A 25,832-nucleotide genomic window follows, 5' to 3' on the forward strand; every position below is an offset into this window, starting at 1 on the left:
ATCAATAAATAAGGGGCTCTTGGGTGACTCATTCAGTGTCCAACTCAATTTCAGCTCAGTTCAGGAATTTATGGTCGTGGGATCAAGCCCCCCATGGGGATTTGCACTCAGCGGAGAGTCTGCTTGAGATTCTCTCTCTATCTTCCCTTACCCCAGCTTGCACTCTCTCTTTATTCTTCTCTCTCAACATACATAAATCCTTAACATTTTAAATAAATAAATATATAATAAATAAATAAATACATACATACATACTTTATTCTTTAATAAAACGCTAACCATCATCTAAGCTTTCAGCAAGTTATCATCTTTATTCTGGTGGAGGGTGTTGATAGCTGCTAACTGATGGGGTGGTGGTTGCTGATGGTGGGAGTGACTGTCACAATGCCTTAAAATAAGACAACAATGAAGTTTGCCACATCAGTTAATTCCTTTCACAAACAGTTCTCTGTTGCATGTGATGCTATTTGACAGCACTTTACCCACAGTATAACTTTCAAAAGTTGAGTCATGAACCATGAGAGACTGTGGACTCTGGGAAAAAAACTGAGGGCCTCAGAGGGGAAGGGGGGTGGGGGACTGGATTAGGCCAGTGATGGATATTAAGGAGGTCACATATTGCATGGTGCACTGGGTGTTATACGCAAACAATGAATCATGGAACATTGCATCAAAAACTGGGGATGTACTGTATGGTCACTAATGTAACAAAATAAAAATTAAAAAAGAAAGTTGAGTCAGTCCTCTCAAACTCTGCCACTGCTTATCAACTAAGTTTATGTAAGATTCCAAACCCTTTGTTATCATTTCAACCACCTTCACAGCATCTTTACCAAGAGTTGATGCCATCTCAAGTGACCAGTTACTCTGCTCATCCATAAGAAGCACCTTTTCATCCATTGAGGTTTTATCATGAGCTTGTAGCAACTTAGTTACATCTTCAGGATCCACTTCTAATTCTTGTTCTCTTGCTATTTCCACCACAACTCAGGTACTTCCTCCACTGAAGTCTCATATGCCTCAAAGACATACATAAGGACTAGAATCAACTTTATCCAAACTCCTATTCATGTTGATATTTTGACCTCTTTCCATCAATCACAAATGTTCTTAATGGCATTTGGAAGGGTGAATCCTTTTCAGAATGTTTTCAATTTGCCCAGATCCATCAGAAGAATCATTTTCTATGATAGTTTAAGCCTTAGGAGATGTATTTTTAAATAATAAGACTTGAAAGCTAAAACTACGCTGTGATCTGTGTATGCATAATGGATGTTGTGTTAGCAGGCATGAAAACAACATTAATCTTATTGTAAATCTCCATCAGAGCTCTTGAGTGACCAGATGCATTGTCAATGAGCAGTAATATTTTGAAAGGATTCTTTTTTTCTGAGCATTAGGTCTCAAAAGTAGGTTTAAAATATTCAGTAAACCATGTTGTGAACACGTGTGCTATATCATCCAGGCTTTGTTGTTCCTTTTCTCGAGCACAGGTAGAGTAGATTGAATAATTGCTAAGGGTCCTAAGATTTTCAGAACGGTCAATGGGCACTGGCTTCAACTTCCAGTCACCAGCTGCATTAACCCCTCACAAGAGAGAGTCAGCCTCTCCTTTGAAGCTTTGAAGCCAGACATTGGCTTCTCCTCTCTACTCATGAAAACCCTACACAGCATCTTCTTAGAAATATAAGGCTGTTTCATCTACACTGACAGTCTGTTCTTTACTGTAGCCACCTTCATTAATGATCTGAGGTAGATCCTCTGGATAACTTGCTGCAGCTTCTATGTCATCACTTCCTGCTTCACCTTGTACTTCTATGTTATGGAGATGGCTTCTTTCTGAAACCTCATGAACCAGCCTCTGCTAGCTTCCAGCCTTTCTCTTCAGCTCTCTCAGGCTTCACAGAATAAAAGACAATTAGGGATAGAGAGATGCTCCTACCTACATAACTATCAGGACCATTCTCAAGAAGTTATTACAAAATATCTTTATAAAAAATATGAAAAATGTAGCCCATGCAAAAATAAATGTACTTAATCTTCGAATATGAAGACTAATGTTAGAGGACTACAGATAACATCTTGAATAAGAATTTATAATTAAGATAGAAATAATACAGCCTTTCTTAGGGGAAAAACAGGCCAGCACTAAAATATATATTGATATTGAAATACCAATTATAAAGGAAGCTCTATTTTGCACAATGATGAGAACAAATTCCAGAAAAATTCACTCAAAAAATGTATGAAACCCAGGTTATATAGTGATTAGAAATCAGTAGTGTAAAATATAAAAGATGAAAAAAAAGTATGAACCTAGGCATTAGTTTTCAAGGAAAAATCTTCATACTCTTAGTGATTATATTCTTCATGACTTTTCATATTTCATATGTCCTCTATGTACAAACATATGGAATACTCTTATCTTTTTTATTTCTAGATTCTGGTTTATTCTAGAAAAGTTGTTTTCCCTGGAATTTTTTTTCATTCTAGAAATTTTTTTTTTTAATTTTTAGTTTTTTGCTGGCACTTTAGATAAATCTTATCCATCCTTCAGAGCTCAGCAATAACTGTCATTGCCTTGGGAAATCTTTCTTTGGCCACTTCCCAAATCTATGCCTAAGGAGATAGCCAACTTTTCTTCCCATTTCCCCATACCTTTCATCCCACTTTTCCACATCCTGCTTGTTTAGCCTTGTTTATTCCTCTGTGTACAAGAAAAGCCTCTTTTCTCTAACCCTCAAGACACTTGCAAATCTTATGGTTACAATATTCTTCCTATTGCAATAGTTGCCCCTTATTGCAGTACGCTCTCAACCCCTCTTGCAATAATCTTTTTGAATACAGTCTCTCCTTCCTAAGTCCAGATTTGTTTTGTTTTGTTTATGACAATGTACAATAGTATGGATCCTTTCTGAGTTTACCGCTTGTTTAACCCTATAAGAGAATAAGCATAACTATCCTCCAAACAATACTTGAGTCTTTATTGCACCAATTAGTAACAGCTATACTGTCTTATGAGTTCTGAAGAAAAAGAATAACAAACCTTAGTCATAGAGGATTGTATAGATCAGCATTAGTGATGTTAAGTGGAATTTTATCAGAGATATTCTACTCCCCCCAGAAATCTAATCACTCCTCCTGCTTTCAGGGGAACAAAGGGAGATCAGGGTGTCTCCTCACCACCTTGCTTTCCTCTATGTACCTAACAGGATTTTCATTCAGCACCTTGCATAGACACCATGAAATACAACCGTATGATGATGAAAACTAGAGGACAACCGCTAGAGTCAGGGATCCCTAATTTCATTCCAAGCTTCACCACTTCCCAGATGCACCACATTACACAAATTGCACGACTCTAGTCCTTTGATTTCTGATCTGAACTGATAACAATTATAGCTGTGGCACAGAGCTGTAAGATATGAGATAATGCTTCTGAAGAGCTTCCTCCTGTCAGAAGAGCCTTCCTAGGAGCTTAGAGCAACAAAGTGGTATGAGCCATACCTCCCCATACCCTTCCCTGGGGGCAGTGAGACCCAGCAGTGGGTAATCATCCATCAGTCCCTACTCAGGCAATGAGGCTATGTGAGTCACTGCCCTTCTTTCACTGGGAAGGTGTCAGTGGGGCTGAGAAGGGACCTGAAATTCCACTCATCAGCAGTAAGGCAGTAGGACTCAGTGCACCAATTTTACCAGGTTGGTATTGGTATAGGCAAGGCTCAATGTGAAACTGAGCATGAACACCCACCCAGCCCTCACACTACACCTCAACGAGAGAACTGCCTGCTAAAAAAAAAAAAAAAAAAAAAAAAAAAATTAAATGGATCCAGAGTCTTATAATACAATACCTAGTATGTCCAAGATATACAAAAATCACTTAGACCAACAACCAGGAAAATCACAACACAAATAGGAAGAGGCAACAAATATTAACATTGAGATGAACCAGATGTGGATTTATCTGACATGAATTTTTTAAAAGTAATCATAAAATTACCTCAAAAAGCAATAACAAATTCTCTGGAAACAAACACAAAAAATAAAAAATCTCAGCAAAGAAATAGAGGGTTTTTAAATCACATTTAAGTACAGTATTATAAATAAATAACCAACGTGAAAAACTTGCTGGATGGGCTTAAACTAGAGGGGCGTTCACAGAGGAGAGAATCACAGATCTTGCGCACAGACTGATAAAACTTTTCCATCCAAAAAATAGGAAGAAAATACAGAAAAATAAGTGAAAAGAGTCTCAGGGGCCTTCAGGACAAAAACAAAACAGGTAATATCCCTATAATCAGATTTCTAAGACAGGAGAATGAGTGTGGAGCTGAAAGAGTATTTGAAGAAATAAGGCTGGAAACTTCCCCAAATTGGCAAAAGACATTATACCATCATTACACGCGGAATTACTGCATAGACATTCTCAAAAGAATACTAAGATTTCATTGCCAACAAATCTCCCTTAAAAAATGTTCCTATGGGTGCCTGGGTGGCACAGTTGGTTAAGCATCTCACTCTCGATTTTGGCTCAGGTCATGATCTCAAGGCTGTGAGATCAAGCCCCATGTGGGGCTCAGTGCTGGGCATGATGCCTGCTTAAAATACTCTTTCCCTCTCCCTTTGCCCCTCCCCCACTGCATGCAGTCTCTCTAAAAAAAAAAAAAAAAAAAGAATGTTCACAGATAGACAAAACCAGAAAATTTGTAGCTAACAGCACTGCCCTACAAGAAACACTAAAAGCATAACTTTGGGTTGAAATGATAAGATACTAGCCAAAAACCTAAATCCACAGAAAGAAATGAAGAGCACCAATAATGGTAAAAATACAAAAGGAAAAAAAAAAGGGCAGTGTAAGCTATGTCTCTTTTTGATTCTTTTCTATCTTATTTAAGAAAATTGCATTAAGCAATAACGAAATTGCACTGTAAAACTTACTCTACATAAAGATGTAATCTGTAGGACAATAATAGTACCAAGGCAAGATGACGGAACAGAGTAGCTTTGAGCAGTTTTGCATACTATTGAAATTAATTTGGTTTATTGGAATGAGATTGCTAAAAGTTAACATGCTCATTGAAATTCCCCGGATGACAACTAAGAAAATAACTCTGACACATATAGTTAGTGAAATAAGAGAATTTAAAGTGAATAATAGAAAAAAATATTTATTTTTTAAACTTTTTATTCAAATTCCAGTTTGTTAACAAACAGTGTAATATCAGTTTCAGGTGTACAATATAGTGATTCGACACTTCCATACAACACCCAGTGCTCATCACAACTACACGCGTTAATCCCCATCACCTATTTAACCCGTCTCCCATTCACATCCCCTCTGGTAACTATCAGTTTCTTGCTTTGCCTCTCTCTTTTTTTCCCCCATGCTTGTTTGTTTTGTTTCTTAAATTTGACATACGAGTGAAATCATATCCTATTTGTCTTTCTCTATTTTGCTTAGCATAATACTCTCTATTTCTATTCATGTCATTGCAAAAGGCAAGATTTCATTCTTTTTAATGGCTGATCATCAGAGAAATATGAATCAAAACTGCAATGAGATATCACCTGTCACCTTATGTCATTAAGGAATTGCAACTCAAAACAACAGTGAGATGTTACTACACACCCTACAAGAATGGCTAAACTTAAAGACTCGTCATGCTAAGCGTTGCCATTAATGTGAAGCAACTGGAACAGATAAAGGGAACATAAAATACTAAGAAATTTGGAAAAGTTTGACAGATCCTTTAAAAGTTAAATGTACACCTAACTTATAAACTAACCAACCACCCCACTTCATCTCGAAGTATATACCCAAGAGAAAGGAAAGCATAATTCTACACAAATCTGTTACACAATTGCTCCTGACAGCTTTATTTGTAATAGCCACAAACTGGAAAGACCCGAGAGATCCATCAACATTGAAATACTTCTCAGAAGTAAGAAGGAATGAACTACTGACACAGATAAAAACAGGGATTATTCTTAAATTCGTGCTCAGTAAAAGAAACCAAACAAAAGAGAGAGAGACAATCTTGCATTACTGGATTTATTTAAACTTCGACAAGAAAACAAATGAATCTGTACTGACAGACAACTTATCCGTGGTTGCCTAAGAAACGGAGCAATACAGAAAGAGAAGGCACAGGGGAAAACAAGGATGTGCAAGAACACTTCTGGGGGTAGTGGCCATGTTTGCGCTTGACTCCGCTCATGTTTTTACTGGAGTGTACAGATGTCAAAACATATCAAATTGTACACTTTAAATTTGTGCAGTTTATTGTATGTTTAGATTCCTTCAATAAAGCTATGAAGGAAAATAAGAAAAGGAACTAAATAACCTGGTCCTCCTGTCTCCAAGGACACTGGAGCCAAAGCACCTTTATTAGTCATTTGCTTTTACCAAATAAAATTACTCCAAAGATTCATTAGTGACTTTTCAGAGTAAATCACCAAGGACCTTTTTTTATTCATTTGTTTGGCAGGTAGAGCAAACTAAGAAAAAAAAAAAAGTCAAGGTTGGTATCTGTTCCTGTCCAGAGATATTGAAATACAATCTGTTTCAAAGGAGGTGAGAGTTTCTGGCACGGCACTGCTCTGAAGACCATTTTTCCCCTTTCAAATGTCAAATTGTACAAGCTAACGTTTCTCCGGCCTTTCATGAAAAAGCCAATCCAGTTTGTTGGACAGAGCAACCTGAGTGTTCCTGCATGTTCAGAGGACCTGCGAGAGTAACTGTGGATGTGTGAGCAAAAATGAAAAGAAGTTCCCACGAAAACTTCATCAAACCTACCATTTCAACTAAGTGCTTTTAAGAATTACTATATTTAAACAATGTAAAGAAATTTGATTGTCTTACAAAAAAGTAAGTATGGTAAGTTTTGCAACATTAGTAACATTTCCCTTTGTGAAATTTTGGCCGTTTTTTTCTCTGAGAAAAAAAGATTTCACCTGCCTGTATTAAAATCAGATATATGAATTATAACTTATATATTTATTTTATAAAGCCTCCAAAAGTATATATGAGATGTTTCAATAGTAAAGAGGTGAACATATAAAGAAGAATCCTAGTATAAGAAGTATCCAGAAATAGCATCAGCTATACCACCAACCCCGAATTGTAAATAAAAATACCCACTGTGTGTGTGTTTGTGTGTGTGTGTGTGTGTGTGTGTGTGTGTGTGTATTTCTCCCTTCATCACTCAAAAGTCTTGCTGAGGAAACATCACTCATTAGAAATCTTTGTCTCCTTTCATATATTTATTGAAAGATAACCAGAAATCAACTGGTTATATGTCACTGCCAGTTAGTTTATTAAATTCCATCTTAAAATACTGTGTAAAATCTATAAGAAAAAAATGTTTTGAACACTGAGTAATGCCCATAATATGCTGAGCTGAGTAAGGTTACATAATGATGTATACAGAGCCTGAGAGAAAAGGGAAAGGATGAGAGAGAAGTAGGTAGACGGCAGCAATCATTCTCCACTGCTTCTGAATTCAATCTAATACATATGTTGAATATGTCTCCAAATGCCCTGCAGGTGTTCTAGTTTTCAGGCAAACCATGAGCCTAGGTCAGCATTTCTTTCTGGGGCTGGTGACTATCAGCCTGTGGATTTAACAGTATGTAATGGAAAACCACCACCAGGTGTCTCTTCTCCTACCTCAGTATGAATAAAATATCCAGAAAAAGCATCAGCTATACCTTCGACCTCAAATTGTAAAATAAAAGCAAAAGCATAACTTTAATGATGTGATGGTTTTTTAAAAATGAAGAATAATTGTTTACAAAGAAATAAATTGTAGTTCCAGAGGAATTGTTTTCACTCACTGATATAAGATTATAAGCATTGAAACACTGATTAAAAGTTGAAAACATTCAAGCCCCCACTTTAGTAATTACTTCTTGATACCTGAGAAGATTACTGTGGAGCAGCTTTTGACATAAGCTCAGCATCAAAAAACTCATGATCTCCAGATTTAACATTGCATTAATGGCTAAGAATGACGATGGAAAAACAGTATCAATAAAAATATATTTATTTTTTTGAAAAACTAAGGAAGGAAGAGAGGCAGTTATAACTTTAGTCACAATTCTAAAGACCACCTTACAATGTGACTTAATTAATAAAAATTGTCTTCTTTAAGAAAACCACAAAGTTTTCTAGTTTGTCAGAGAAACAGAAAATAAATAAGCACATTAAGTATCAGAGCAATATAAGTCCAAATATGAAGAAATAGCTTTGTCTGTGTATGCTGGTAAATTTGGGATATCTAAACTTTTTCAGAAAATATTCTCTAGACATTGACAATGTATGTGGAACTGTGCTAGATGTCATTGCTGTCACAGTGAGGAAGACATAATCCCAACATATTCTCCCCCTGAACATTAACATAGTGGCACGTTTTGTTATGCAAGCACAGGAGTGGGCATGTAGGCTAAATAACCAAAAGAATTGCAGAAAACTTGGGAAGTGGTGTTTCAACCGGAATCAATGATAATTAGGTTTACTCTGTTAAGTTGGGGAATATGTGACAAAGTCTCTAAAAGAAGTGTTTACTATAATGCCTGGCACAGAACGCACATTAACGAATGGAACCTGTTAGTGCACAGGAAAAGAGGCGAGGGTGCATACCAAGTGGAAATCATGAATTCTGTTTTAGCCGCATTGAAATGGTCATGCATGTGATTTGTACAATTAGATATGTTTGCTCAGAGGTTCAATAAAAAGTAGGTACGTTTGATGGTTAATTCAATATGTTAGTCAGAAACAATCCATTTCTAAAAACAGAAATGTAGTATTCATTAAGTTATAGATATTATACAAAATTGTAGGAATTGTAAAGAAAACAGTGAGAGTATATAGTCAGAAGTGAAGAGAAATAAATAGGTCCAAGAACTGAAAACAGACAAAAGGATAACATGAGAAAAAAATCATACACATAACTTTTAAGTTAATTTACTGAAGGATTTCATAAACATAAATACAAGAAAATTCTATTTAAAATAAGCTTGCACATTATTGGAGAAATGTAGAAAGTAATCAAGATTGATAGAGAAATTTGGAAGGAAGAGAAATGGGGGGAAGTTTATATATAGTCTTATGTGTAAGGTTTAGCATTGTTGATGAAAGAAAATGCATTTATCCAAAAATACACAAACAAAGACAAAGAAAAAAATCTTATAAAACAAAACCAGACTCCACGTTCTGGTCAAGACTCTAGAATCAGTTCAGATTATATATCATATATTATCATTTGGACAAGGACCAAACTGTTAACCAATAGCATAATTTTAATGATGTCGGTTTTTTTTTTTTTTTAACTTAGTTCTGAACAGTTAAGAATTTGGGGGAGCCAAATTACATTTTCAATACACATGAAATCATACCACATCAGCAGATAATTTAATCACATCCATACTGTGATTTAAAAAATATGCAAACTGGTGCAGCCTCTCTGGAAAACAGAACAGAGGTTCCTCAAAAAGTTAAAAATAGAACTACCCTGTGATCCAGCAATTGCACTAGGTGTCTAATCAAAGGATACAAAATACTGATTTGAAGGAGCACATGCATCCCAATGTTTATACCAGCATTATCAACAATAGCCAAATCATGGAAAGAGTCCAAATGTCCACCAACTGATGACTGGGTAAAGAAGAGTGGTTTATACATACAATGGAATATTACTCAGCCATCAAAATAGAACAGAATCTGGCCATTTGCAATGATGTGGATGGAGCCAGAGTGTATCATGCTAAGCGAAATAAGTCAGTCAGAGAAAGACAAGTATCATGGGATTTCCCTCATATGTGAAATTTAAGAAACAAAACAGATGAACATAGAGGAAAGAAAAAAAAAAGAGAGAGAAAAGCAAACCAAGAAACAGACTCTTAGCTGTAGAGAACAAACTGACGGTTGCTGGAGGGATGTGGTTAGGGGATAGGCTAAATGGGTGATGGGTATTAGGAAGGCACTTGCTGTTATGAGCACCAGGTGTTATATGAATGTGATGAGTCACTAAATCCTACTTCTGAAACTAATATTACACTATTTGTTAACTAACTGGAATTTTAATAAAAACTTGGAACAAACAAAAATATATATAAAGTAATAAGTTAATATAATATCATATGGAAATATAGTGATGATAGGGCTGATTAAATTAGATTTTGTACATTCTTTCCAAAGATTTTGTACAGTCAATAGAATCTATGCAAAATAATCTCTCTGAATTATCAGGCATGTAGATTGGACAGAAGACATCAGTGATGAGAAACGGTACAATAACAGCATTCATTCTGCTGGGACTGACAGATGACCCTGAGCTGCAAGTTCTGATTTTTATCTTTCTATTTCTCACCTACATGCTGAGTGTAACTGGAAACCTGACCATCATCACACTCACTTTTGTGGATCCCCACCTTAAAACACCCATGTACCTTTTTTTACAAAATTTCTCCTTCTTGGAGATCTCATTCACAACTGCCTGTATTCCCAGATATTTGTATAGCATAGCAACAGGTGACAGAGTCATTACCTATAATGCTTGTGTCATCCAAGTGTTTTTTACGGACCTCTGTGGAGTATCGGAGTTTTTTCTGTTGGCCGCCATGTCCTATGACCGCTACGTGGCCATCTGCAAACCATTGCGTTATGTAACCATCATGAGCAGCAACGTCTGCAGGAGTCATATTTTTTGCTCTTGGTTGGCTGGGTTGTTGGTCATAATCTCCCCCACTTAGTCTGGGGCTAAATCTGAAATTTTGTGACTTGAATTTTATTGATCACTTTCTCTGTGATGCTTCTCCCCTCCTAAAGATCTCATGTTCAGACACATGGCTCATGGAACAAACTGTTTTCATCTGTGCTGTGCTGACCCTCATTCTGACCCTTATGTGTGTAGGTCTATCTTATACTTATATTATCAAAACAATTTTAGGATTTCCATCTGTCCAGCAAAGAAAAAAGGCCTTTTCCACCTGTTCTTCCCACATGATTGTGGTTTCCATCACCTACGGCACATGCATGTCCATCTATATGAATCCGACAGCAAAGAAAGAAGTGACCATTAACAAAGTGGTTTCACTGCTCGTTTCTTCCATTTCACCTACATTAAATCCATTTATTTATACACTGAGAAATAAGCAAGTAAAAAAAGCCTTCAGTGACTCAATCAAAAGAACTGTAGCATTCTTAAAGAAGTAAAATAAAATAGCAGTCAATAAATGAAGTTAAATAAAAGGTGAATGGCTGCTAAACATTTCTACCGATGCTTATAATTTTCTTTATCCTTTAACAATCTATATTTCAGTTATATTTCTCAGTTCCTCTTTCAATTTACTTACATTGCACCTTAATCAACTTATTTCTTTCCATGGTTCTTACTCAACTTCTTGTGGAAGACGTCTCAGTAAAGAAAATGAAAGTGTATGTCTCATAAACTCATTTGTAGATAAATATAATGCCATGTAACTAAATCTTATGCTATAATAAAACTGTTCTTTAGTCTTCCCTAAAACTGATAGCATGATACTGCTGATAACTGCACTTGACCGTGCATAAAATACTACAATAATTCAAGTGAGAATGGAAATTTTATAATAAAATAGTGAATAAAATGAATGAGGGCTTGATATAATAATGCAAGGATCAACTGAGACAGAAGATAGTAGCATTCCTAATATTATAGGGAAATATATTAAAAATAAAAAAAAATCCTGAGTAAAATCTCACAAATATTCTTTTGAATATATAGCTAAGAGTAAAGGTTAAAATGTGTGCAATCACAACATATCAGACTACAGAATAATCAGAAATGAAGATAAATAACCACACTTATGACTGTGGATTCCCAGGAAAGCCAAGAAAGGAGGATGGAGAAGGGCAGTAACCCCTGGGTTACAGGAGCTTGGGTTAAATATCCATATGGAGAAGGGAGATGAAGTGTCAGGGTTTAAGTGGTGAAAACACCCAAAACTGACAAAATAGCACAAAGTCAAGATTTTAAAAGTGTGATTTAGAAGAAAAGTGCCCACTTTTATGAAAACGCAACAATTTTCTCTAAGAAATTTCTCTGTCTCTTCTTTATATGAACTATGGATAAGGAGTTGGGGACTGTTATGTTTCTCTAACTAAAAGAGATCATTTACAGTCCAAATTCTACAAAAGATAATCTACTAATACCATATATAAAGAATTAAACAGTGAATCCAGTGATAACTCCTTGGAATTTAAGAAATACATCTTCATTAAAATAGATACACTTCATAACAGCTCATGAAAAGCTATACACAGATGTAATCAAAGAATTATTCATTATTTTCAGAAGTAAACAGAACACAACATTTTATTTGCTCATCGTAACATTTTAAAATTATAAAATTAATTGTGAGTATGTAGGACATTTTACTAAGAAAAGAAAATTAAATAAATTTCAAAAGATAAATAAATCTAAAAGTTGACTTTTTAAAAAAATTTCAAGGAAACTGATAAATTTCCCAGAAGCATCAGTTAATACAAAACAAAGAGCAAAATATAAGGTTACGAATCAGAAGGAAGATATGAATACAAATTAGAATGACTTTATGGATGTGCTGTCACAATTCCACAACAACAACAAAACGTGAAGATCTAGAGCTACGGACAAGATTTAGCAAAACAAAATTTCGAAAATTAATTCAAGATGTGGAAAACTTAAATAGATTGATCTCCACATAACATCTGGGAAGGCAAATAAGATTTACCATTAAAGAGACAAAAGGACCAAATTACAACCAACCATGGTAAAGCAACAGGTAATCATCTCATTAAGATTTCAATTACCTAAACAATAATGAATTTTATGAGAACATCTTAATATTTGACAAAAATCTGATTAAAACATTAAGGCATACTGTTGTTTAATTTTTGTTTTAATCATTGTTTAATAATTTACTGATGAATACAGTTAGACTATTTCAAATAGAATCCAACAAAAGAGTCAAAAATTATACTTGGATCAATCAAAATTTATTCCAATTACACAAGGGTGTAGATGATACATTAGATAGATAGATGATTGATAGATAGATGATAGGTAGATAGGTGATAGATAGATGATTGATAGATAGATAGATGATAGATAGATAGATAATAGATGATAGATGATGATGATAACACATAGGTAGATGATAGGTAAATTAATAGATAAACAGATGACCAGTGATAGATATATGTATACAAATATAGAAATACATATATGAAATACAACCTGATTTTGTTGTAAGAACAAATTGAAGAAAGAACATTCTATATGGATTTTGATTAATAGATAAACTATCACTGGATAAAAATCAGTAATTTTTCCAAAAAATTTAAAGGAAAATGAGAATATGATGAACTACTAAAATAAATATATCTAAAGAAATACAACTGAAACAATTATATTAAGCAGTAAAACACAGTAGTCAGTTAAAATCAAGAAACACATAAAAACGCTCCCTTTCATCACTGATATCCAGCATTTCCCTGCCATCTTGAAAATGCCATAAGATAAATAATAAAATAGTTGAGATGATTATCAGCATGAAGTTATGAAACTGTTGTAGTTAGAAATTATGAAAGCCAAGGCACCTGGGTAGTTCAGTGGATTAAGCATCTGCCTTCGGCTCAGGACATGACCAGCCCTGTGTCAGGCTCCCTGCTCAGCAGGGGGGGCTAATTCTCCCTCTGCCCCTGCTGCTGCTCACTGTTGCTCAATCTGTCTCTCAAATAAGTAGGCAAAATCTTTAAAAAAAATCATGAAAGCCATATCTTTTCAAGTATTTACATCTTTGAAATGTGGATGTGCCTTACAATGAAAGACATCTTAATAATGTCCATATTTCAACCACGTTTTTAATAAAAAGACATAAAACAAAAGTAAAGTACATAAAATCATGACATGCACTTAAATAGAGTCAACGAAATACGGTATTTTCTTCCTGACAACATTATGATGTATCTAGAACACAAAAAAAATCTAATAAGAAGCTAATAGACGAGTAAGAATATTTAGTAACTTGGATAAAGGATAGAAGCAAACAAAAGTCAGTTGACAGTATTTAGAGTAGCAATAAGCCCCAACTAATAAAGCTATCAATATGACTACTCAGGAGTAAATTCCATCATGAATACAATGTATTATACCATAAAATATCAATTTGCTCACTCCTAATGTATAAATTTAACACAACTCCAATTAGAATCAGCTTTTTACATTTTTCTAATTACACAAAATGTCTCTAAGTTAATATGGAAGAATTAAAACTCATGAATACAGAACAGATAAATGAAAAATAAATATTAGTGAACAGAAACTTAATTTTGTGTATCAAAACACATATATCAGTGAAATCAAATTAATACGGTATTGGAATAAAAGAAGAGAAAATGATCAGTAGAACAGATAAGATTATAAAAGTACAGACTAATAAATAGTCTTTATTTTTATATAATGGCTTGTTTTGCTTGTCATATAGAAGTGGGAAAATTTTAGTTCAGGAGGAAAATCATGGTTTATTTAATAATTGCTTCAGTCACACACACAAAAACTCAAATGAAAACGTTTTACTTTTATTCACACAACAAATAGGTTACATTCTAAATGTTTTAAAATTCTAAATATAAAAATAAATAAGTAAAATCTTATTTAAAAATACATGAGATCATGATTAATATAAACGGGTCAGAAATTTTCTTTCTTCAGAATTTAAAGGCAGAAGGTGACAAAAGAAAAGAACCCTATTTGATTACATGTGTTTTCACCATTTTGATGGCAAAAGATACCACTGGGGGGGGGAGATACCACTGAAAAAATTTGTAAGTCAAATAATGTTGAAATGAAATGTGTAACACTGAGAGACAAAAGGAGGATTTCTAAGACAAAGACCTCTTACAAATTAACAATATAAATGAAAACAATCTAAATAGAAATAAACCAAAAATAGAAATAGACAATTTAGAGAATATTAAATCTCATTTAGTGGAGAATATATGGTTGTCAACTGCACTAACAGTCTAAGGCCAAAAAATCCAAATTGAAGTAAAAATTTACACTAATCAAACTGTCAATTTTGAAAAGAACTAATTCATCTGTTGCTGACGGGGATCAGGGGACAAGGCTACTTCCTATAGCAAATGTGGAAATTTAAATTGCTAAAGGTTTTCAACAAGCAATCAAGTATAAGTACACCTTGACATAGAAATTCCATTTCTGCAAATCTGTCATTCAGAAATTAAAGCACCATTCTTAAAGAATATATAGTATTAAAAGCATAGTATGAAAAGAAAGGCAGAGTATGGAACGCAGAATTTCTGGTGGCAAAAAAAAATTAAAGCAAAATGAAAATCTATCAATTAATGGAATGTCGTGCAGTTATTAAACATAAATACATTAGAGTTACACCATTTGATCTGGAGTAATTCCTTTGAATTGTTTTGGTGGGTTTATTTTTTTTTTAAATGTGGAAAAGTATGTTTCATATATCAAATTTTTATAATAGAAACCTTGGCCAAACTCTTCAATATGTGTATATATTTATGCATATAGATGATAGATGATAGATAGATTAGATAGATAGATGATAGATGATAGAGATGTATAAGATACATGTACACATAAATGTATGGAAAAATACATGAAATACACATAATAAACCATATTCTGGGCCATAAAATAATTCAAATCATACTCATGGAGTTTGAACTCTGACTACAACAGAATTAAAGTAACAACAGACATGAGAAAAATCTCCAAATATATGGAAACTAATGCAAATCTAAATGGAACATCAGTCAATGAAGAAATCAAAAGAGATATTTAAAGTATTTTGAAATGAGTGAGAAATAAAACACCTGTCAAAATAGGTTGGACACAACTAAAGCCATATCTGGATGAAAATTATAGCATTAAAGTGCTTATATAAATACAGAAGAAAAATCTCTAATAAATGTTCTCAATTTTCCCCTAAAATTGGGGGGGAAGGGGGAGGAGTCAATCAAATCCAAAGCATATAAAAAAAAGAAATAATAAAAATCATTGTAGAAATCTATTGAAATAGAAGAAAATGATAAATAAAAGTTGGTTCTTAGAGAAAATCAAGAAAGAAAGGGAAAGCCACAAATTACAAATTTAAGGTGTGAGAGAGGTGTTATAACTATAGATTTTATAGCTATTAAAAGGATAACACAGGAATATAATTTAAAGTGCATAATTGTAGTTGACAACTTAGGTAACACGGACACACTCCTTCGATCGTGCTGCACTGGTGCACATTGGTGGCACTTAAATACTGTTTGATCGTTAGAGATGATTCACAGGGCCCAAAGTGACAATATTTACAGCTACAGTTTATTACAAGAAAATAATACACTATATGAACACCATTAAAATAAGGATACGCCTCACGACGAAGCCTGGCTTACATTAAGGGATCTGAAGAGGCAAGACTCACGCCTTTTATTGTCCTCCCTCTGTAAGAAACATTGCTGGACATACTTCCTCTCCCAGGTCAGAAACCACTGACAGAAAACACCTCAATCCCAAAAGCCCAAATAGAGTCATAGCTGACTCTATAAGTCTTGATATTTTACTCTGTAGGAATATTCCCGTTACATAAATAGCTCAAAAGGAGATCCCTATAGTGGTCTCACGTAGATCCAGTGCCAATGATCAATATCACTATTATCAATAAACAATGGTAGCAAGCTGGTACAAACTGTCCTGAAAATCCTCAGATCCATGGTACAAAGAAACATTATTGATCGGTGTATTTCATGCCTTTCCCTGGGGTCGGTGCTATGCTGGAAATTAGCAAAAATAGCTCAGGCCAATGCCAGTCTTGCTAGAATTAACTTTCAAATCACAGATAAAAACAAAATTCACTTCAAGAAGGAAAAAAAAAGAGATTAATAGGTATCTACGTTTCAGAACATTTAAAATGTGGTCTAAAACATTCCCACAATAAAATCCAAGCCATACGGCTTCTGTGGTGAATTGTACCAAATATGTAAGTAAGAAATAATACCAATTCTACGCAAATGATTCCAGAAAACTAGTAAGGAGAGGACATTTCCAAACATTTTATGAAGTCAACGATAACCTGACAAAATCAGACAAATATACCACAAGTTGTTCTGTATGGATAGATGTTTCTGTGGTTGTCCTGCATAAATGACCACCGGGGCAGCACGCACAGGCAGACTAAGGCATGTGGTTTGGGAGACTCAAGCTGTGTGAATCACCTTGGGAGCTGGTTGTTCAACATATATTATCTGGCCTCCAAGTCAGAACTGGCCCTTCTGTTCTGGACAACAAGAGCTACAAATCTTGTCTCATGTCCCCTCCTGCTATTGGCTGGGCTGGCCCCCAAAAGGGAAGCCAGGAGGGGAGGCAGACACTCATAGCCCAGGATCCTTAAAAATATAGAAACATATAACATGGAAATGCAGCTTGCTCCAAACTGCACGTAGGCAAACAGATGTTTAATTTGAAACCCTGTTTTTTGCCTATAAATATGGTCCTCACGGGGATGGTCAGTTGGGAGTCTCCCCTGAGAGGAAGACGCTCCACCCAGGCCTCCCAGTCCAGACTCCAGCCTGGCTGTTTCCACCAGGCTTCCCCAGCTAATGAGGTTGGGCACTGTAAGTACCTGACTTGATGTAACTTTGCCTTGTTCTCATTTATTGCCTACTATTGTTTCCTCTGTGGGTAGATTCCTTTTCTCCTTTGTTTCTATTAGGTTTCTATAATAATAATAAAGTTTTCTCTCCTTTTCAAAACTGAAACACAGCTGTCGTGAATCTTTTGTTCAGAAATCAAGTAAAGAAATTTATAAACTAATATTTTCCATACAAATGGAAAAATAAAACATTAGCCATTAGAATCCATCTATGGATACATAGATAAGATAGATATATCTATGTATACCCCCAGAGGATTTTATCCTAGAAATGTAAGATTGATTTAACATCTGAAAATCAATCAGTAAAATCAACCATATAATGAGACTAAAAAATAAAATGTATACATATTTATGATCATCGCAATCAATTCAGAAGCATTTTTAAGAAGGACAGTATCCATTTCTAATTTTAAAAATTCTCAGCAAACCAGAAAAGAAAGTTCCTCAACTTGATAAAAGATATCTACAGAACACTACAACTAACATCACATTTAAAAATGAAATACTGAATGCTTCCCTCCTGAGACCAAGACAAGGATGCCCACTGTTATCATTTCTATTCAAAATGATACTGACGGTTACAGTTAATGCAGTAAGTCCAAAAATGAAAAAAAGTCAGATTTGATAGGAAGAAAATAATTGCCTTTATTTCTCTGCAACTTGATCTTCTGTGTGGAAAATCCTATGAAGTCTACCAAAACAAAAGCTATTAGAACTAATAAGTGAATTTGTAAATTTTGCCTGAAAAAAAATCCACATACAAAATTCAAACATATTTTTATATACCAGCAACAATCAGAAATTGAACACTAAAAAAATAGTATCAAAATTTTGAAATACTTAGGTCTAAACCTGACAAAACATGTAAAAGATCTGAATACTGAAAACTAAGAATTTGTTGAAAGAAGCTTAAAAAGAGCCAAATGAGTAGAGATATATGTTACTTTCATGAATCAAAAGGAGAAGGAAGGGAAGAATGAAGGGAGGGGTAAACAGAAGGGGGAATGAACCGTGAGAGACTGTGGACTCTGGGAAACAAACCGAGGGCTTCAGAGGGGAGGGGGGTGGGGGATTGGGATAGGCCGGTGATGGGTATTAAGGAGGGCACGTATTGCATGGTGCACTGGTGTTATTCGCAAATAATGAATCGTGGAACATTGCATCAAAAACTGGGAATGTACTGTATGGTAACTAATATAACAAAATAAAAATTTAAAAAAAACAAAAACAAAAACAAAAAACTAAATCTTGTTAAGAGTTAAAGTATTTCCAAATTAATTCACAGATTTAATTCAATCTTAAAATCCAAGCAGAATTTCTTCTAGAAATTGACGGGCAATTATACAATTCAAATGGAAATTCAAAAGGCCTTTAATAAGGAATTCAACTATGAAAAAGAACAAACTTATAGGATCTACCTTAATTTAACACTTATTATAAAGCAAGACAAGGTGATATTGGTGTAAAGACAGAGAAATAGGTCAGTGGAAAAGAACTGAAATTCCAAAAGTAAAACCTTACATTTATGGTCAATTGATTTTTGATAGAAATACAGAAATAATTCATTAAAAAAGATTAGTCTTTTCAATAAATGGCACTGAAAGAATTGAATAGCCATGTTTTTAAAGGAACTTTTATATGTATCTTGTACTATTTACAAATAGATTTACAAAAATTTACTCGAAATGAACCACAGACAAATGTAAAACAAACTGTAATACTTCTAGGAAAAAAAAAAACACATTAGGATATTATTGTGGGGTTAGGCAAAGACTTTTTAGATACTGTAATAAAAGCATGATACATTTTTAAAAATGATGAAATGTTATCTATCATAATGAAGAATTCTGAATTCTGTTCTTAAAAAGACATTAAGAGAATAGGACAAGCCACAAGTTAGGAAAAAATATTTGTGAATCACATATCTGATAAAGGATTTGTATCCAGACTGAATAAAAACTCTCAAAACTCAATAATTTAAGAAAACTCACAACCCAATTTAAAAATAAGCAAATGATTTAAACAGATACTTTACCAAAGAAGATATACAGATGGCAACTAAATGCACCAGAAGTTATTCAACATCATTAGCTATTAAGTGTACAGAAATTAAAATCACAATGACATACCATAACACCTACTAGAATGTCTAAAAGTATAAAAATTGATCATACCAAAAAAGTGGACCATAAGGGGCGCCTGGGTGGCTCAGTCAGTTAAATGTCTGCCTTTGGCTCAGGTCATGATCCCAGAGTCCTGGGATCTAGGCCCCCATCTGGCTCCCTGCTTAGCTGGGAGCCTGCCTCTCCCTCTCCTCCCTGCTCTAGCTCTCTCTCACTATCTCTGTCTCTCTCTCTCCAATAAATAAATAAAGTCTTGTGAAAGAAAGAAAGAAAGAAAGAAAGAAAGAAAGAAAGAAAGAAAGAAAGAAAAGAAAGAAAGAAAAGAAAGAAAGAAAGAAAAAGAAAGAAAGAAAGAAAGAAAGAAAAAGAAAGAAAGAAAGAAAGAAAAGAAAAGAAATACTCCTACACCACTGGTGGTACTGTAAAATCCCGTCACTGCTTCGGAAACCTGGTTTCTTAAAAAGTTACATATATACCTTCCGTATGCCCCGCCATTCCACTCCTAGGTGTTTATCCAATCTACAATGAAATGAAAGGATATGTCATTAGAGAGATTTGTGATGGAAGGTTCATAGCAGCTTTATTTGTAAGTGTCTTAAAACTGAAATGACAAAATATTTTTTATCAGGTGAATAGTAAGCAAATGGTGATATAGCCAAAAATGGAATTTTTCTCAAAAATAAAAGGAATGAGTTACAGATACACATAATAATGTGGATGAATCTCAAAAACTCATGTTGAATAAAATAAGCCGGACAGAAGATGGTACATAGCGGCAGTGGGTGGTAGGGAGGAAGGGACCAAGAAGGAAGGATTTAACAAAGGGCACAAGGAAACTTTTAGGAAAAATTGATATATTTATTATTGTGATTATGGTGTTATTTTCTTGGAAATATACAATATGTTAAAACTTATAAAATTGTATACTTTAAATGTGTACAGTTTATTGAATGTCAATTATATCTCAATAGTGCTGTTAAAAATTAAGAAGCAAAAAAAATGATAAATTTGACTCTCTAACACCATGAACTATATGCCAAAAATCAGCAATGACACTTTTAAAGACTCATTAAAATCTTAAAATTCATATTTAACATATTTAAAAGAACAAGATACAAATAAGTATAAAAATAAAAATAGTATACACTAAAACCTAATTATGGTGGCACACGTTTGATATAAAATTATCTTATGGCTCTTATTATACAAATTTTCTAAGAGCAGAATAATATTTTTAACTAGAAATTTCATTTCCACCAATCATTCTCACACACACACAAATATTTGCATGAAAAAGCTTTTGAAAGAACACTGTACATTTAATTCAGGCATTGGTATAAAATTGCCAAAATATTCATACAGCCAACATTATAAATAGTGAATAATTGGAAAAAAACAAATATATATCATGGGATAAATTAATAAATGTTTAAATATATAAAAGCATATGTTTTTATTGTGGTAAAATATACATAAAATAAAATTTACCATTTTGACCATTTTGAAGTGTAAAATTAGTGGCATTAAGTATATCTGTGTTACTGTGCAACCATAAAGCATATATTTTGCATCTAATTATAAGATATGACTGAAAATATTTATGCATTCATAAATAATATCTATAATACAGTTGATAAATTTAGAGAAAAAAATCTGAAAGGATAAGATCTATAATGCAAGCGGTAGCCTTACATAATTACATAAACTTCTCCTTTTGCTTCTCTGATTAAAATTAGCCAATGACAATAAAACATTTATATAATAAAGGATTTCATTCGTAAGTAAAGGATCACAATCTTCCAAATGCCTTAGTGGGTGTGAAAGTTTAAAACAAATTAACTATGTAACTTAAATGATGCAGTTGCCCTCCTGACCTGTGTCAAATGATGCTGTAACAGCCTCCTATCTCCAAAGGCACAGTCCCCTCTGAAGCCGGTGTTACTTGTGTTTTTGCCAAACTTCATTACTCAGAAAATTAATGACTCTTGACTGTAGGTCCCCAAAGACCATTTAATTTTTTCTCTTTTAACATTTTCTGCACATTAAAAAGAAAAGTCACATTTGACATGGAAATGCATTTCTCTCCACCATTATGATTTCAAATTCATTCCTTTCACCAGTGGAAAGAGTTCCTCAGCCCTTAGAGTAATTTCTTTTCTTTTCAATGATGGAGATAGTAAGAAAATATCTGGAGGCTTCTAACAGCGCTAAGCCCATTTCCAAGTCTGTCCAAGTTGTTGGAGATAGTAAGCAGAGGGAGTTCTATGCATTCCCAGACATGTCAGTGAATATGAAGACATAGATACCTTTATAAAAATATCACTTTCAACATTGTGGTCTTAATATTGGCTATGGTCAAACAATCAACAGAAGCTCTGATTTACTAACAGAAGAGTAAGTATAAGAAAGTGTGTTTCTTTGACTGTAATTCCCATTGTAGGATCTAGGTTATATTTTCCTCTAGGAAAGAAAATGGATTTCAGTGATAATTTTTATATTTTTAATGTATCTAAGATATATTTCTGAGATGTCATTTTTTTAGAATGAATTTCCCTTCTGTAGATAAATGTCATTGCCTGGAGGTTTGTATGCATAAGGTATGCAAACAAATCTGTATCTAACTCGATGTGAGAAGTATTTAGGGTAACTTTGGATAGATATTCAACCTCAAACTGAAAATAAACTGTCTTCATCTATATAGAAGTATATGAGCATGCCTTTGCGTTCGTCTTCCTAAGCCCGAGAAGAACACCATAATAACCGAAATGACAGCATCTCATGACAGTCCTGTGCTCATTCTGAAGACTCGTTAGAAAGACAGAATAAACAAAATCAGTTAGTTACACTTTAGTGTCAATCTTATTAACTTCCATCACAAAGTAAGTTGTAGTATCTTAGAAAAAACAGCTATATTTTGAAAATTGCATAATGCTCAACATTTGAGGGCTGAGTAAGATTTCACAGTAATACACATTATCTCAGAGATTCAGAGAAAAGATGAAAGGAAGGTGGGTGGGCTGCAAGTATATAAATATATAAATATTCCTTCTGCATCTCCATTTGATAGAAATATTTGATAGTTATTGAATGAGAAACTAATTTTCCTAAGAGGATTTTAACTTTTGAGTAAACCTTGAACCTCAGTTAGCGATTTTTCTATATATTAGAAGCTCTGTGAATGAGGCAAATAGTCCCAAACAATTCTGCCACAAACAATTCTGCCCCAAACTCAGAAGAAAACACAGTAAGTTAAACAATACAGTGAATTTGCTCATAAAACAAACAAACTCAGTATGCAATATCACAAAGAGGAAAATGTCAGAAAACTTCAAGGTTTAAGATCTAGATTGTATATTAGACATATTTGAGTCCCTACAGGTGAAAACAAAATAATTCACTGACTGGAAGGTGAGAGAGGGAAGAGAAGGCAGTCATCACTTGTATCGGCAGGAAAGGTAACACAAATGCAGCTGGTAATGCAAATATTCAGAAAAACAAGTAGCTAGGCTGTGTAGCAGGAGGTGGGGGAATCAGCAAGGTGTGAAGTTGTTTTAAGAATTAAGCTAACTTAACCTAAAAACACACCAAAGAACAAAGATCTTCTTTTGGAACAAAGACCTCCAGTTTTGTTTTGTTTTTAAAGATTTTATTTATTTATTTGTCAGAGAGAGAGCACAAGCAGGGGGAGAGGCAGGCAGAGGGAGAAGTAGGCTCCCTGCTGAGCAAGGAGCCTCATGCAGGACTCCACTGGATCCCAGGGTCCTGGGATCATGACCTGAGCTGAAGACAGATGCCCAACCCACTGAGCCACTCAGGTGTCCCTAAACAACTCTAGTTTTGCTGTAGTGTCTATATAGTGAGCCCAAGTTATGCTAGCACTGTTTTTCTAAAAAGGCCCAAAGTGTCAAGAAAAGACTTGAAATTGAGGGTGAAATTTTGTGACTTAGTTTCTGAATAGGGAAGAATTTTTGTTACCCCTAAAATGACACTCCCTCAGTAATCTACTTAGTCACATGGGAAAATCCTATGCACAGGATAGACAGAAAATGTAAATATATATATAATATATGTTTATGTATAAACAATGAAATATAAAAGCTTGAATACCTTATACTTTAGAACAGTTAAAATAATTTATAATCTATGAGAACGTTTATCTGAATCTCACATGCAGGTTGGAGAGAAGTCAGAAGTCAGTGATGAGAAACGGTACAGTAACAACATTCATTCTGCTGGGCCTGACGGATGACCCTGAGCTGCAAGTTCTGGTTTTTATCTTTCTATTTCTCACCTACACGCTGAGTGTAACTGGAAACCTGACCATCATCACACTCACTTTTGTGGATCCCCACCTTAAAACACCCATGTACTTTTTCTTAAAAAATTTCTCCTTCTTGGAGATCTCATTCATATCTGCCTGTATTCCCAGATATTTGTATAGCATAGCAACAGGTGACAGAGTCATTACCTATAATGCTTGTGTCATCCAAGTGTTTTTTACGGACCTCTGTGGAGTATCGGAGTTTTTTCTGTTGGCCGCCATGTCCTATGACCGCTACGTGGCCATCTGCAAACCCCTGCATTATGTAACCATCATGAGCAGCAGCGTCTGCAGAATTCTCGTCATCTGTTGTTGGATGGCTGGCTTATGTATAATAATCCCACCACTTAGCCTGGGCTTAAACCTAAAATTTTGTGACTCTAACATAATTGATCATTTTGGCTGTGATGCATTTCCCTTAGTGAAAATCTCATGTTCAGATACATGGTTCATGGAATGGACAGTTATAATCTGTGCTGTCCTGACCCTGAATATGACGCTTACTTGTGTGGTTCTGTCATATGCCTACATCATCAAGACAATTTTTAGATTCCCTTCCGTTCAACAAAGGAAAAAGGCCTTTTCCACCTGTTCTTCCCACATGATTGTGGTTTCCATCACCTACGGCACATGCATTTTCATCTATATGAATCCTACATCAAAGGAAAAAGTGACCATTAATAAAGTGGTTTCACTGCTCATTTCTTCTATTTCACCTACATTGAACCCATTTATTTATACCTTGAGAAACAATCAAGTTAAGAAAGCCTTTGAGGACTCAATCAAAAGAATTGCCTTGCTCTCAATTAAGTAAAAGGAAATATTATTTTTAAAACATCTCAAAAACAAGAATAAATGTATTTTTGAAGTCTATAACCTTGCTTTTTAATAATATTTACTTCAGTTACATTAATTTTCTCAACACTTCTTTAACCTACCTTCCAATGAGCCCTGCTCATGCCACTCTCGTGTTTTGATTTTCAAACCAATATTTGATAGTTTTGCATATGAATTTCTAAAAACCATTCTGAAGAGAAATTGACTTCTTAATATTATTACATAAGAAGAGTTATTCCTCAGGAAAATATAGGGTAAATTGTTTGTAGCTCTTCAATATACACAATAATGATATCTAAACACATGTAATAAGAGTAATTTTAGGTAAAATGTCTAAAATGGTTGAATAATCACATAATTTAAAATACATGTGAAAAATACATGTCCAATTGCTCCAATATTGAGCAAAAAGATGGAAATTCACTACAATGAACACACAGAAACACTGGATAAAATGTAATAAATATTCTCTTAAGTGTATAGCTGAAATCATTGCAAAGCTGGAAACAGGAGGTGTCGGAAATAAAGACTCATATAAAAGTGGAGCAATAATAAGATAACTTGTGGGTGCTGAAGTGAGTGTAGACTAGAGGGTGAGCTCAGGAGACTGCATCACGGATCACACAGGGTTAGGCTGAAAGTCTCAGGATTAATGTGGTGAGAGCACTTGGAACGACACAATAACTGCACATTCAGTGAACGTTTGAATTAGAAAACCACACTCATTTGAACAGAAAGATTACTTTTTTCCTGAGAAATATCATCTGCAGCTTATAGAGCTATGAGTCAAGGGGAAAACATTCCCGTTATATTCGATAGCCTGTGCCTACCTCTAATAC

General features: G+C 34.3%; 1 protein-coding gene and 1 pseudogene across 1 annotated transcript; both read left to right on the top strand.

Annotated features, from left to right (window-relative positions):
- The first annotated feature begins 10,278 nt into the window (after nucleotides 1–10,278).
- On the top strand, nucleotides 10,279–11,215 carry LOC113255942 (olfactory receptor 6C2-like; annotated as a pseudogene).
- A 12,819-nt stretch (nucleotides 11,216–24,034) lies between these two features.
- Nucleotides 24,035–24,970, top strand: LOC113255941 (olfactory receptor 6C2-like). The gene has a single exon (XM_026499646.3). The coding sequence runs from the start codon at nucleotides 24,035–24,037 to the stop codon at nucleotides 24,968–24,970; it is 936 nt and encodes a 311-aa protein (XP_026355431.2).
- The last annotated feature ends 862 nt before the right edge of the window (nucleotides 24,971–25,832 follow it).

The sequence above is a fragment of the Ursus arctos genome, unplaced genomic scaffold (genome assembly GCF_023065955.2).
Source record: "Ursus arctos isolate Adak ecotype North America unplaced genomic scaffold, UrsArc2.0 scaffold_26, whole genome shotgun sequence".
NCBI classification, from domain to species: domain Eukaryota; kingdom Metazoa; phylum Chordata; class Mammalia; order Carnivora; family Ursidae; genus Ursus; species Ursus arctos.